Genomic DNA, 13,992 nt, shown 5'->3' on the forward strand with positions numbered 1-13,992 from the left:
TTATTTCTTTTTTTTTTTAGCTAAAGCTCCAAACAAGCCTATTCAAGTAGTCTATGTACCTTCTCATTTGTTTCATATGTTATTTGAATTATTCAAGGTAGGTTGTGCTTGTTAATATTTGGAAGGGTTTTACAAACTTATTACTGTTGAAATTGAGATTCCTTTCAGTTATAGCTCTTAAATGTTATTTCAGTTTTCCTTTCTTAACCTTAGTCTTAAGTCTCAAACACTCTTCGCTTGCTAAAAAGCCAGACTTATAACCCTCTCTTATACCCTGGTGTAATGAAAAAAAAACCACTGTTTTCCCATTTTTCCTTTTGTGCCTTTGCAGCTGATTAACTTAAAACACTCACGATAGTCTGTTTTTGCAGTGATGAAATATTCATAACCTTGCAATTTTCATGAGCTTACTTCTATATTGCATATTTGAGGACTGATTAGGATTAGTGTCCTTATTGTGAAAACAACCCATGTGTCTTTGAATAGTGTAAATGATGTGCTCTGCGTTGGTTTTGTTTGTGTTTTTTGAATAATTGGAACAACAGCGAAAATGGAACTAGAGAGCTGTTCCATGGTTTGAAAGAAGATAGGAGGTCTCTAGGTGGTGCAGTTGAGCACTAGAAGCTGAGGGGAAAACAGGCATTTGATCAGAGAGAAACCTTTTCTAAATATTGTTTTTTTGGGGGGTTGACTTCAGACGTTTGTCAAGTATGTTCATTTAAATATTCCCCTATTTTGTCATTTGTAACATTAGTTCTAGGGCAGAACAGATGAGAGTTTGTACACTACACGTAAGTATGTTTTGGTACAAGTCATGAAACAGGATGAAACCACTAAGTTAAAGCTGTAAGGAATCTTTCAGGGACTGGCAGTGGGAACTCTGTTAAAATATATGATGAAGTATCCCTTGGATATAATTACTTGATTTCACACAGAAAAAAAAGTCTTGTTTTCTGTTCTTTGACTATATCATATAGATAAAAGTTATGTAGAGTAAGTTGTTATGTAAAAATTTAACTGGACAATTCACTGACTTGACAGCACTTCTTGAATTTGTGTTAAATACAGCCTTTTCTGTCTTGTATGCAATTGTAGGACAAATTATCTGGATTCAACAGAATAAATGCAAGTTTTAAGTTGTCACAAAAAGTATATATGGTGAAGTTAGAATCAAAGAGACTGTTTTTTCTCTTATCTTCAGAATTCAATGAGAGCTACAGTTGAATGGCATGAAGGTAAGAAAGAAGCCTATCCATCGATCAAAACCTTAGTCACTTTGGGGAAAGAAGATCTATCTATTAAGGTAAACATCTGAAAATAATATGCAACCTAGAAACCTTCCATGTTTAGAGTAGTATGACTTGTAATTTGAAAAGGTAGATTAGTTACTGTACCACTTGCTTTTTATTCGTTAGAATAGAATATTTTCAGTGGGGAAGGACCTACAAGGAACATCTAGTCCAACAGCCTGACCACTTCAGGGCTGACCAAAAGTTAAAGCACATTGTTAAGGGCATTGTCCAAACGCCTCTTGGTCACTGACAGGCTCGGGGCATTGACCACCTGTCCAGGAAACCTGTTCCAGGGTTTGACCACTCTTGGTAAAGTAATGCTTCTTAGTGTCCAGTCTAAACCTCCCCTCATGATGCAACTTTGAACTGTTCCCACATGTCCCATCACTGGAGCCCAGGGAGATGAGATCAGCACCTCCCCCTCCACTTCATCTCCTCAGGAATCTGTAGAGAACAACGAGGTCACCCTCAGCCTCCTCAAACCAAACAGCCCTAAAGTCCCTAGATGCTCCTCTAATGTTCCTAAAGTAATTTAGATAATGCTGCTTGAGTTTTTGTGGGTTTTTTTTCTAGAACATAATGTTTAAAACTCTTAAATTTTCATTCCTTAGATAAGTGACAAAGGTGGAGGTGTTCCTCTAAGAAAAATAGACAGATTGTTTAACTACATGTACTCAACAGCACCCAGGCCTAGTTTGGAGCCCTCGAGAGCTGTGCCTTTGGTAAGCAATTGCAGAATGTGTTTAAATGCCCCTTTGCACTACTCTGGTTTTACATTTCCCTTCACTGCAATCCACTGGATCAGGTTTTCCATCGAAGAACTTGTTTATCATTAACAAGGCTATGCAGGTAAAATAGGAGAAAATGGATTCTGTTACCACTTAGTCTCTGGAATAGAAAATTACTTTTCTTTGTCTTGATATTGGATTCTTGGAAACAAGCATGTCTGCATAAACACAGTATTTTCTCGAGTTAATGGGAGGGATCTTTAGTGCTTTATTACTGAGAAGGTGGATAACCTAATGAGCTCCTCTTTGTTGTGTAAATTACTGTTTATCTAAGTTACCTTAACCTATTGAAAAGGTGAGCACACTGTCAGAATTAGCACTTGAGAGACACCTCCTGGCAATGCACAAGCTTATATTGAAGCTAGAAAATCATTTTTATGTAAGTAATGGACTGTAAAAACACATTTTAAAACAGTATTTCCAAACCTGCACGTGATACGAACACTTCACATATATTCCTGTTCAGTTGGAAATATCTCGTGTGATACTCCCTTCTGAGATGTATCAGGGCCAGATTTCACACACAAAAAAATCTCCCCATAGTTTCTTCTAGGCAGGGAATTATTTCAGTGTTGAATGTGTAGATTCTTTCAGCAAGTATGATTTTTTTAAATTGTTATTAAAATAAAATACTATTTCTAAATTGCTTTATTAAATTACATAATGGCTCATTGTAATAAAAATTATATAGCTACTGTTCAATTTGACTGACTTTCAGTAAGTGGATTAATACAGATACTGTATTCTTGCCTCTTCTTATCTTTGTCCTCTGTTGCCTCTGGTGCAATCCTTTATCTTTTTAAGCACATTGAGAAGTTGATTCTTGGAGGAATTTCCTTTCCCTGCTTAGGAGCATTCTTATCTAGCATGTTCTTAAGTGTTCTTCTTCTTTTTCCTGCTGATACTTCTGTACTTGAAGTGCCTTCAAGCAGATAATAAACTGTGGCACAGAGTGTAGAACCATAGAATCATTAAGGTTGGAAGAGACCTCCCAAGATCCAGTCTAACCTTGGACCAAACACCACTGTGTGAATTAAACCATAGCAATCAGTGCCATGTCCAGTTGTTTTCTGAACACTTCCAGGGATGGTGACTCCACCACTTCCCTGGGCAGCCTGTTCCAATGCTTCACAACCCTTTCCATGAAGAAATTCTTCCTGATATCCAGCCTGAACCTCCCTGGCACAACTTGAGGCTGTTTCTTCTTGTTCTGTCCCTGTGACTATTTTGGGTATAGAATAATTAACAATAAACTGAGGGTAAAATCAGTTCAGAGGGACTTAAAGGTAATAAATTTCCTTTTAAATTATGAGCAGAAAGTCTTTGTGGTACTGTCTTGGTCCACAGTTTGTACCATTGTGGTACATAAATATATTGCATTGTTTTCACCAGCATTTGCCACTGTCATAGGTGTGAAACCCAGTTCTATATCTGCATTGACTTGGCACTAATCCTTCACAGCTCCTGCCTCTACAACACATCTCAGTAATATGTTTCAGACTTTGGCTTTTTCATAGATAATCTTCTTGAATGTGATGAGTGATAGGGAACAGGCCTTAATTCAAATATAAGCTTTTTTCTTTGTCACAAATGATAGAATCTCTCTTGATGCATAATCTGCCTTTGTTCTGTCTCACTTCTGATCAGCAATTTACTGTATCAGCCTACAAGGATTTCCTGAAACTCGTTCTCACGATAAACTTATACCTTGATTACCAGTTGTATTCGCTATTAAATTGTCTCTTCCTTTGTAGCTCTGATTGTAAAATGTGTTCATCTTAGGATTGACACTATTCTTTCTTTCTTTCTTTTTTTTTTTCAATGCATCTTTTAGCAATGCATTCCTGTGTTTATTTCCTCGTCTCCAAAACTGCTTACTTTGAATCTGTGGCATTTATACTTGGTATTCTTCTACTGTATCCCGTTTTCAGGGCTTGTTTTCCTTTTGCCCCATGAGTCTGACCAGTGCCTGTACATGAATGTTGAGAAGAGGTGTTAAGCTCTGTTATTTACGTGTGTGCAGAAAGAAAAAGGTCACAAACTGTGAGTCTGTGGCATATCTTTCCACTAAGAGGAACAAGGGCTTAGCAGTGAAGTTTGACACCTTATGTATTATGGCCCAGATCCAGTTATAGAAACAACTATGCTATACTTTGTATGTCTGTATAGAAATAAAAATCCTTCAGCAGTAGGTTCCATATAAATCCTCTTTGAAGTCCATACAGAAGGAGTTTTTTTAGTGCTTAGTGCCAAAGACCAAACCACTAAAGAATTACAGTGCTCCAAAAGGTAGGTAGGTCTGTGCTTGTGTCATTTTTTACTTAGATTATATTCTAAACTGCAGTGCAGTGTAAAGAGACATATTTTTCTGTTCTAACACTCCTTCCCTTGTTATAGGATACCCTGTCTAGTTATGAAACATTCATGGACTTGGGCAGTGGAAGAGAGGTATCTTTCTGTTGATTGGGGAAAATTCTCTCTCACTGTCCTTGCAAATGTTGCTTAAAAACTGCTGAGAAACCTTGTTACCATGGCAGCATTCGGATCCTAGCAGCTGCTACCTTCCTGTGTGCTGCTGGACACATACTGTACCTGTTAGAAACACATGGTCATGCTTAATGATAGTAGGTTTTCTATGAGAATTTACAGGTTATCTCTTTGTTTATAGTGGCAGAAACATGGCCTCAGTTAGTTTAATTTAAACCTGTCAATGCTAGTAACACAGAAATGTAATAATCTCCTATTTGTATAATGCATACTGTAATATTTAAAGATAAATTTGCTCTAAGAAGATTTTCTTTCTCAAGGCAGATATGCCATCAGGGACTATTCTGTCCTCTAGGTCAAGCACAGACATATGTAGTAATCACTTCTTGTTAATTGTCTTTTGCAAAACAGACCTTTTGCAAGGTCTTGATTTAAAAAGGGACTCATCTGGGATCTCTTGTCTTCATATTTCTTTTAAGTTATGCAGTTTGGAAAATACCCTAAAGGCAATGTACAGAAGAGACTGACAGGAAATTTTTGAAAGAGGGCTCTGTGAAATGATGATTATGTGGGCTAGCAGAGAGTGTGAAAGAACAGGAGACAAACAGAACTTGGGCATGGGTTTTAAGGAGGAGTAATTCTGGAGTGAGGAACATATAATGTGTTTTCAGTGTTGTTTGATACTGCCTTTTACTTGAGCGGGTCCTGGGGTATGTATTGTTCACCATTTGCCTTTTGGTTGCTGTGCTTTATAATTTCTGTAATGCATTTATTGTCCAGTCTCCAGAAAAGATGAAAGTCATCTCTTGGACTTTCTTAGACAGTCGAGTAACTTTAATTTTTTAGAGGTTAAGAAAGAAATACATCTAGTTTCGAGACCAGGTGTTTGAAAGTGATGCATATGTTTCTAATGGCAGTCTTTGAGAAATTTAAAACATTATGTTGTTTGAAAAAGTGCAGCTAAGCAACTGTTCTAACTCTGGAAATGGACACTAATAACTATGAAGCAATGTGAAAGGGGTACTTTTGGCATTTTTGTTTGTAGTTTTGCTCAGAACTGAGTGAGCAACTCTAAAGCAATTTAATACTAAATTTAGACTTCTGTAAAATCAAGGCAAAGAGGCCAAAAGACATTGTAGAGAGAGTAGATTACAACAAGAGAATTTGTGATGGATACTGTAGTAAAAGTTGTTTAATGTTCACCTTTCCCTCAAGGGATTTCCTATAAAGTGATAGCACATATTAGCTGGGCATAATGCTTGCAAGTCCTTCTTAGGCTTCTCTTTTTATAGCATTTTGGGACTTTGTTTTTAAGATCCAGTGCATTATTCTCATTGATCTGTTGGGTTGCTTTTGTAGAAATATTATAGTGGAATGAATTTATTGGTTTTCTGAAAACTTCAGGTGTCTAATTCTTCTCGTAGTCCACCATTATGAAGAAGTTGTATTACTCTATTGTCTTGTATATCCTTCTTTTCAAACTGTGTATCTGGAATATTTCTTTTATTGCTGTGGATAGTCCTGAAAAAATCGGAGGGGGGGGTTTGGATAAATAACCAACCACAGTGATTCTGGGCACATACCCAGTCATCTGAAGGAGTTGATGTGTAGAGTAAGATCTTACTCCCTGGCTGCAGTGAGACAGGCTTGGGGCATTTTTTATAACTTTTCTGACAAGAGAATTAGAAAAGGTGCCAAGTGTTGACCGTGTTGCAACTTTGGTTATGAGTATTAGTTTTGTAAGTTTAAAAATCTAAAATTTGTACCTGTCAGCTCTGTGATGCTTTGAAAATATTATGGATTGTACTGGGTTTCATCCTCAGTAGGTCATTCAATGCTGTGGAGTCCTCATCTTCTGTTCAACAGTGAGGGTTGTTTCCCTTGTGTTGCTCTGTGCAGTCCTCTGCAGGACTCTTCTGATCTGTGGCATCAGCAATCATTTAGTGTGACCTGGATGAAGTGAACAGAGTCGTCTCTGGCTTTCTTGTGTAGTCTCCTAACTGTGGAGACATTTTAGAATAATAATCCCTGAGAAAGCATTCTGTCAAAAAATCTGATTTTTACCAAAGAAGGAATAGAATATTATAGCAATGGTGATCATAGCGAGGAAGCTGTGGGGCATATCAGTTTGTTTTGATGGTTGGAGACAGCATAGATGGTGTTCTGTGATGGAGAAAATGCAAAATGGACAAGGGAATTCTAACAAAGGACTTGGATATTTTTCCTTTTTCTGTACTTAAAGTAATGGATAGGGAAAAAGGAGATTCCTCAGAAGGCTGAATACTGACTTATACTGTAGGCTGAGTAATAAAGTAAAGCTTGAAAAATAATTTGACACAATCTAATATTAAGTTATCCTCTGTTTTATAAATTAATACACTGATCTGTTGCATTTTTTTTAACTTATCATGTTTTTGTCTTGTTTTCTTGCTTTTGTAGGCTGGGTTTGGCTATGGATTGCCAATTTCTCGTCTGTACGCGAGGTACTTTCAAGGTGACCTTAAACTCTACTCAATGGAAGGCGTTGGCTCAGATGCTGTAATTTATTTGAAGGTATGAATTTGACCCTTTTATAAACTACTAAGGCAGATTGTTTATATTTATAGCAGACTCTTTTCACGCCTCGGCTGGTTTTCAAATTTGTTTGTGCTGTCTTTGACACTTTTGTCTAAATCAGTTACAGAGAATCCTAAACCCCAAGGTTATATATATTTACCTGGCACTAATACCAGCTAGTTTGCTTTTGATTTTTTTTCCCCAATCCCCTGTGTCAGATTGCATTTTGTTAATCCATCAGAAGTGGTGAATTTTCTGAGAACTGTGCAATGAGAGATAATTTTGGTTAATGCTTTTTGATTCTAAGTTTTGGCCACAACAGAACTGAGAAGACTGTTGACCAACGCCTAAATAGTACATAGGTTTTCTTCTGTGCAGTTCTTCGTGCAATAGACTGTATTGTTCCTGTTGTCATTTTTTGGGAGAGACCAGGCTACTCAGGAGCTAATGGTTGAAACTGAATCCTTGAATGTCATCAGGGTATTAGAAGAATATAGCATATATCTTATGTGAGGTTGCTGATAGCATTGGCACTGTGCCTTGCTGTGTGTAGCAAGTGAGTCATGGAGTCCTGTGTTAACTTCTGCTTCTGATGGGTTTAATCTTCTGCATGTGTGTGTGGAGGAAGAAGGTGTGGCCTTTCTCAGAGCAAAAAGGACTGAACTGGATCAGCCCTCACAGGTCACTGTGCTGACAGAGCCCCAGTTCGTTGGGGAAGTGAAATGTTTCAGCAGAGTCTGCTCCCTGTCACCGACAAATCTCCCTAAAATGGTTTTGACCAAAAATCTTTTTCTTGCTCTCTCTGTAGACCACTTCCTGGAAGAAGGGAAATATTTTTAAATGGTATTATTGTCTTTTAACTTCGACTAGTACTTTGACTATGACTAGAGCTATTAGTCACAGCTATTTTCAAAATAGTGTTGTGACATGTAACGCTGGGATAATTGTGACACTTGTTCGATACAGAAGTTGTAGCTGTAGAACTCCCCAGAGTATCACCTTGCTCTCATGTCTCTAATGATATCTCACCATTGCTTTTGTTTTTCCATAGGCCCTTTCAAGTGAATCATTTGAAAGACTTCCCGTTTTTAATAAGTCAGCATGGCGACACTACAAGACCACACCTGAAGCAGATGACTGGAGCAATCCTAGCAGTGAACCAAGGGATGCTTCTAAATATAAAGCTAATCGATAATTTGCCACCTTTTGTCTCTGTTGGAGATGGCCTCTGCATTCAGTATAAAGTCTCTGCTTTGTTCCAAAATCCTTCAAACCACAGTAGCTAATTACTTCCAAACAAAGACCTAATCAGGGCACTGAAAAATACCAAGAACAAAGTGATGATTGGGACTTAAAGGAAGGTACTGAGCACGTTTGGTATGTGAATCCTGTCTCCTTCACCAGAATATGCTTGGTTGCTTCAGTCATGCATTGACAAAAGGGATTGCACTGTGATTGCTCTTAGGAATACAGTGTCGTAACAAAAAGATACTATTTGAAGTGGCCAGTTCTTATTCCAATATAAGGACTGGCAAGATGTGCAGAATCCCTTAAAATGGTGAATAGTATCTTGCACAGCAATATGGTATAAGAGAAGATTTCTAATGTAGTTAAACCTATGCTTTGAAAATCCACTGTTTGCGGCGTTTTCTATTGCACAGTGTCACCTGTAAGAGAGAATCCCTTTGAGCTCTTCAGATCTTGTATCTGAAGAGCTTATAAATGCATAGTTCTAAAAAGGGTTGTGCAGCTTTAAACTGATGCTTTCCCCAAATTCCCAAATCCATTTGTCAAGTGCATACAAAAGTTATGTTGCTGTAAGACATTAGGATTTCCACTTCTTGGTATGCACCTTAATGATTCTCTTGACACACAAACACGGAAATTAATTTCTATTCATTTTTCCTTGTTTTTAGGAGGGCTCCTAATCAGTTAAATCATCTCTCTCTACAAGAAATTCTGTCAATACAGGGGCAGGGGTTAATTCAATTTCCTATTTGCCTGTTATTTTAGGGGAACTGGGGAGGGGAGAGAAATTCTGAAAGGCCAGACAGCCAGTCATACAAACAAATTTGCCTTAAGAGTGTTGGTTGCTTGAAACCTGATTAGTTTAAAACCTGTAAATAGTTTGCAAAGTTATTTATACGTTCAGTGTCTGACTACAGTCTGGTAATCTGAATTTGTAGTGTATATAAAGATGTTGTACACCAGCTTTTGGAAAGTGTCATTGATCTAAATACGTGAAACTGGAAATACCATAGAAATGGAAGGGACAAAGTGTGGCCGGTACCTGATTTAAGGAAAAAAAAAATCAAAGAGGAAAAAATTTCAAGTATTTTCCCCTTAAATTTATTATAAGGGTTATTGCTGACTATTAGGAAACTGTTCTTCACAAAGTCTTTGCCAAATGCTGTTTCTGATACTATGGCCTTTCAAAAACACCTGTGAATTTTAGAAGTTCTGCTGATACTCTAGCCATGGCAATAAAGTAGGTGAGGTCTAAGCAGCTCTGATGCACACTCCATTTCTCTTAGGTGTTTCGATATTTTTTTGAAAGATATTAGAGATTTTAGCATGGAAAAATGAAACTTGTTTACTAAAATTGTGGGGGAACTGTCCCTTTTGTCCTCCCAATATTTATTTTTATAAAGAACTGATTTATCAGGTAAACAGGGAAATGCTGAGAAATTCCTAGGTATTTTTTAAAAAAAAAAGAAAAAAAAACTTAGTTTCACATAACGACAGTACTTTGCACTTCACTGCAGGATTTTAAAGTGCTTTGAGCAATAAACTCCATAAAGCCCCATTTCTGAAGAGCTGGAAGTCCTTGCCTTGCAAACCTCAAGTCTTACCTGTTGCAGTCAGTTCCAGGATTTGTGTGCGGGCGGTTGGTGATTCCCAGGGCTCGAGGTCCCGTGGGTGTCCCGGCACTGTGTGGATTGGGCACATGGGAGCATCAGGTCCTTGTCTGTCTGGGCTGCTGCCATCCATGTGGAGCTGGAGGGGTCCAGGGCAGCTGCTGAGAGCTCTGTGGCTGCTCAGCTGGGCAGTGCTGCCCTTGGAGCCTCCTCTCCCTGCAGGCAGAGGAGGAAACGTGCTGATGGAGCCGTCCTGTTCCCAGACCAGACTCGTTTGACCCTGGCCTGGGCACAGTGAGTGTGTGACACGTGTGGCCTCCAGAGCAATAATTTCCCAGGGCTGCAGGCACTGCTGCAGAGAAGGCAAATTGGTATTCAAGTGATACAGCTCCACTGCTGGGGTGAAATCAGGGTAATAGTTTGACTGAAACACAAGTTGGAAGTCACACCTACTAAAATTTAGTCACTTAACTTCTGCCCTCAGTTGTAACTTCTTACTGGTTTTTAAATTATTTCAAGTTGCGTATGTTTTCTAGTAACCACAGAGGAGAGCTTGCTTAAGGAAAGAAATTGCTGATGGAACTAATACTTTTCCACTTGTGCATGTTCAGTTTTTCCTGGAACATTGCCTAAGACATTCCAATGAATAAGATAGTTTGTGTAAGAAACTTGAGTTGCAGCTTTTGTTAGAAATTGTATTTTGAAGTAGTAAATCTGACCTGGACCTTTATGGCTATTTCCTTATACATGAAGAGAGAGGGAACAGAAAGAAAAGGAAGGATGCAGTCATATTGAACTTGTTTTTGTGGAGTGAATGTAAACCATGGAAGCCATGGAGTGCAAACCATGGAAACTCTGAATGAAAGCTGAAGATACCTGGAGGATGTTGTGGTATATTAGTGATGTCACTTCTTGATCCACAAAAATAACTGGCTGGCTGTCAGGACTGAGGTGCCTCTAGTATTTGAAAACTGAAGTCCCCTGAAATGGCACCCATTGCCAAGAACCCTGAGCACGTACAAACACCTCAAAGCAGGAAGGGAAAGCACAAGGAATGTATTTTCTTTCCATTTCCCAAGGTCTGTCTGTGGGCATTATGGTGAACATGAACGAGAAACAACTCTTCTCCTCTCCAACCTTGTCTAGGCAGCCTGTGCTTTAGTGGAGATCCCAGGTTTGCCAAAAATTGTTCTTCACTCATTGTCCTCATGCCGTGTTCCTACATAGGGGTTTGAAAACTGTCTTAGGAAGCGGCAGTAGCAGACCTTTGATTAGGAGGTTTTTCAATGGCTATGCCTGAAAAATGAGTATGTGTGTGGGTTTAATACAGCTGGTTTAACTACAGATACTGATCTTTTTTCAGTTACTTTTACCTTTGATTGGAATCTCTTATGTTTTAATATCTTGAGGCTGTTAATTCTGAACTTTCCGGTGGCATAAAAGTATATTTCCTTTTTATGAATTTCAGAGGTATGAGCTGCTGATGTTATTGCAACCTGCTTGTCTTGAGTCACAGGACACAGAAGTAGAAAAAAATGTTTTCAATGAAAATGCTCCTTATCTGTTGTGTTTAGTGATTAACAGAAACAAACTGAACAAGAGATGTTTGCTCTTCATTTATTTCTGAGAATTTACAAACAACTTCTGTATGTCACAGTGTAAAAAACAGTTCAGCTTTTTTGTCCAATGTGCATTTTTCTGTTGTATGTATCTTGAATGTAATTTTATTAATCCCCTGCCTAGTTTAATATTAATAGATATGGAAGTCTCTCCAAATTATGTATGTATTTGTGATCCCTGCTTTTCTAGGCTTTGTTTTGAGGCAACAAGGGGGTTATCAGAGTCAGCACTTGATGAGAAATATTCAGAAGATACTGAAATGCTTCTTTTACAACTGAAGTGCACAATCTTTGCCTGTGTACTTGACTGTGATGACCTAGGACAGCACAGAGGAAGTCTTTGTCCTGCTGTAGTTTGTGCTACCTCTTGGGCAGCATTTAGATCAGGTCCATTGGCATGTACTTAAAGAGTATGGATATTAATTGTAGTGTTCTTGGAAAACTCAGGCTACTTTTTGGCTATATAAAGCTACACTAGCTGCTGCAACTGGGTAGCTTTCTTTTCTTTGTCCTCAGTGGCATTTGCTTTGAAACAACTGTTCACTTTATCCAATAAGTGAGCAAGAGTAATCTTACAGTGTAGTGCAATCTCCTGTTCACCTTCCCTGAAATGTAATATTTAGGGTGAAATCCTGATCTCATTGATATGGAAGATGTTTCTTCCCCCTCACCTTTAATAGGCACTTCTAAACCCTTATGCGTGAGGTGCAGCAAAAGTGGTCTCGATTCATGAAAATAATTCTGTAGAAAACAGACTAAATGTTTATTGTTAGTATTTATCTTGAGGATAACCATGTCTGACTGTGCAGTGTTCCCTTTCCTCGCGTGTTTCCTCAGTTGCCAGGTGGATGCCATGGTTTCTAGTAGCTCTTCTTTGCTTCTTCCTGACATACTTACCTGTCTATGAATTAACATATATAAACGTGTTTTTGCAGAGGTCAAGAGAATATGATGGCACATGACAGAACTGTGTAATACTGAGTTCAGAGGTGAGTTTGTTCACAAATAAGGAACGTAGCTATAAATTGTGTAGTGACTTCAGGGCTGAATCTTGCAAATACTTGCACAAGTAAACCATGTATGAGAGGAATCCTGTTTAAATGAATCTGTTCTCAGGATCAGGACTCAGGCTGTTGGCATTAATTTAAACAATGAAGATTTCTGTAACTGAAGTGGCTTTCTAATTAAAAATAAAGGAGAAAATTTAAAGTTCACGTGCTTTAATTGCAGTATTATGTTGCCTTAAAAGTCCTAAATAATTGGCATAAGAGAACTTGTTTGCTTCTTAAGTCTGGAGGGGTTTTCTTGTAGTATCAGTAGAATTGATGAGTTTGTGATAATTCTGACGTTGCCTAACTAATTGCTTTATTAAAATTTTTCCTTTGAATTGAATACTGCCAGGAGGTGCCAGACACAGTCCTTTGAAATTCATGCCCTCACCCCATCAGGCAGAGGCAGTGGTATTCCCAAACTCTCCATGCTCTTGGCAGCAGGGACTGTGCCTGTGCAAGGGACCTGCTGGGCTGGCTCACTCTTGCCACCACTGATAAGCTGTTCAAGTGCTAAACCTGCACTGAGGTTTTGATGAGCTTGTGAGGTGGGTGGAAATCAAGTCAGTTTGTTCCCAAGGTCAGTTACGGGAAGAGTTTGTTCTGGTGAACTGGCCTGTGTTGCAGCTGCATCCAGGAGGGAAAGTGGTTTCATGGTGCCTTTCCTCTGTATACTCTTATTTTCCTTTTTTCTTTCCATGGTTGACAAAAATACATAAAAACTACTTGATGAAACTTTTAAGTTTCACACAACATGGAGCTTAGTTTGGGATTTGGCAGCCCAAGGTCAACTTCTCACATGCCTACAGAGGGGCACCTCAGAGAGCTGCGCTGGGGAGCTCAGAGTAATTTTAGCATATGAAGCATATGAGCACCTTTCGGGTTGGGGTTCTTTTTTTCTGCTCTATAAATCTCCCTGAAGCTAAAGCTTCTTGGATTATTGCTGACAGCTGAAATATCTGTTATAAACTTAAAACCCAAGGCTTCTACCTTGAAATTTCTTCAGCTTTCCATACAGCTTTATATGCATTCATAAGTTATTCAAGAAAATGAAAAAAACCCCAAAACCACAAAGTTTCTTACCAAGCAATTACAGAGCAGGAAAATGCCTGGGGACCCAGCTTGCTTGGCTCATTAGCTTTTTTATTAAGTGATAAATGAGGCTCCAGATGGCCAGAATTTTGCTAGAACTGAAATAATTTTCTTTCAGATGAAGAATTTATTTTAAAACTTCAAATGAGAAGAAATCCATGTGTTGTACTTTCTCACTGCTCACCATTTGCCTGACTGGGTATTCACAGGAGCTCAGTGGTTAATTAAGTAGCTCACAATTGCAAAATCTG

At 38.5% G+C, this 13,992-nt stretch overlaps 1 protein-coding gene across 1 annotated transcript in view; it reads left to right on the plus strand.

Annotated features, from left to right (window-relative positions):
* PDK3 (pyruvate dehydrogenase kinase 3) overlaps positions 1 to 12,814 on the plus strand; it is a 51,845-nt gene extending 39,031 nt beyond the window's left edge. The window contains exons 7-11 of the mRNA XM_064646809.1: positions 21 to 97; positions 1,202 to 1,303; positions 1,904 to 2,014; positions 7,007 to 7,120; positions 8,175 to 12,814. Of these exons, the coding sequence (XP_064502879.1) occupies positions 21 to 97; positions 1,202 to 1,303; positions 1,904 to 2,014; positions 7,007 to 7,120; positions 8,175 to 8,318 (548 nt within the window). The 3' untranslated portion in view covers positions 8,319 to 12,814. The remainder of the gene's footprint in view (positions 1 to 20; positions 98 to 1,201; positions 1,304 to 1,903; positions 2,015 to 7,006; positions 7,121 to 8,174) is intronic.
* The last annotated feature ends 1,178 nt before the right edge of the window (positions 12,815 to 13,992 follow it).

This window comes from Pseudopipra pipra, chromosome 2 (genome assembly GCF_036250125.1).
Source record: "Pseudopipra pipra isolate bDixPip1 chromosome 2, bDixPip1.hap1, whole genome shotgun sequence".
Classification (NCBI taxonomy): Eukaryota; Metazoa; Chordata; class Aves; order Passeriformes; family Pipridae; genus Pseudopipra; species Pseudopipra pipra.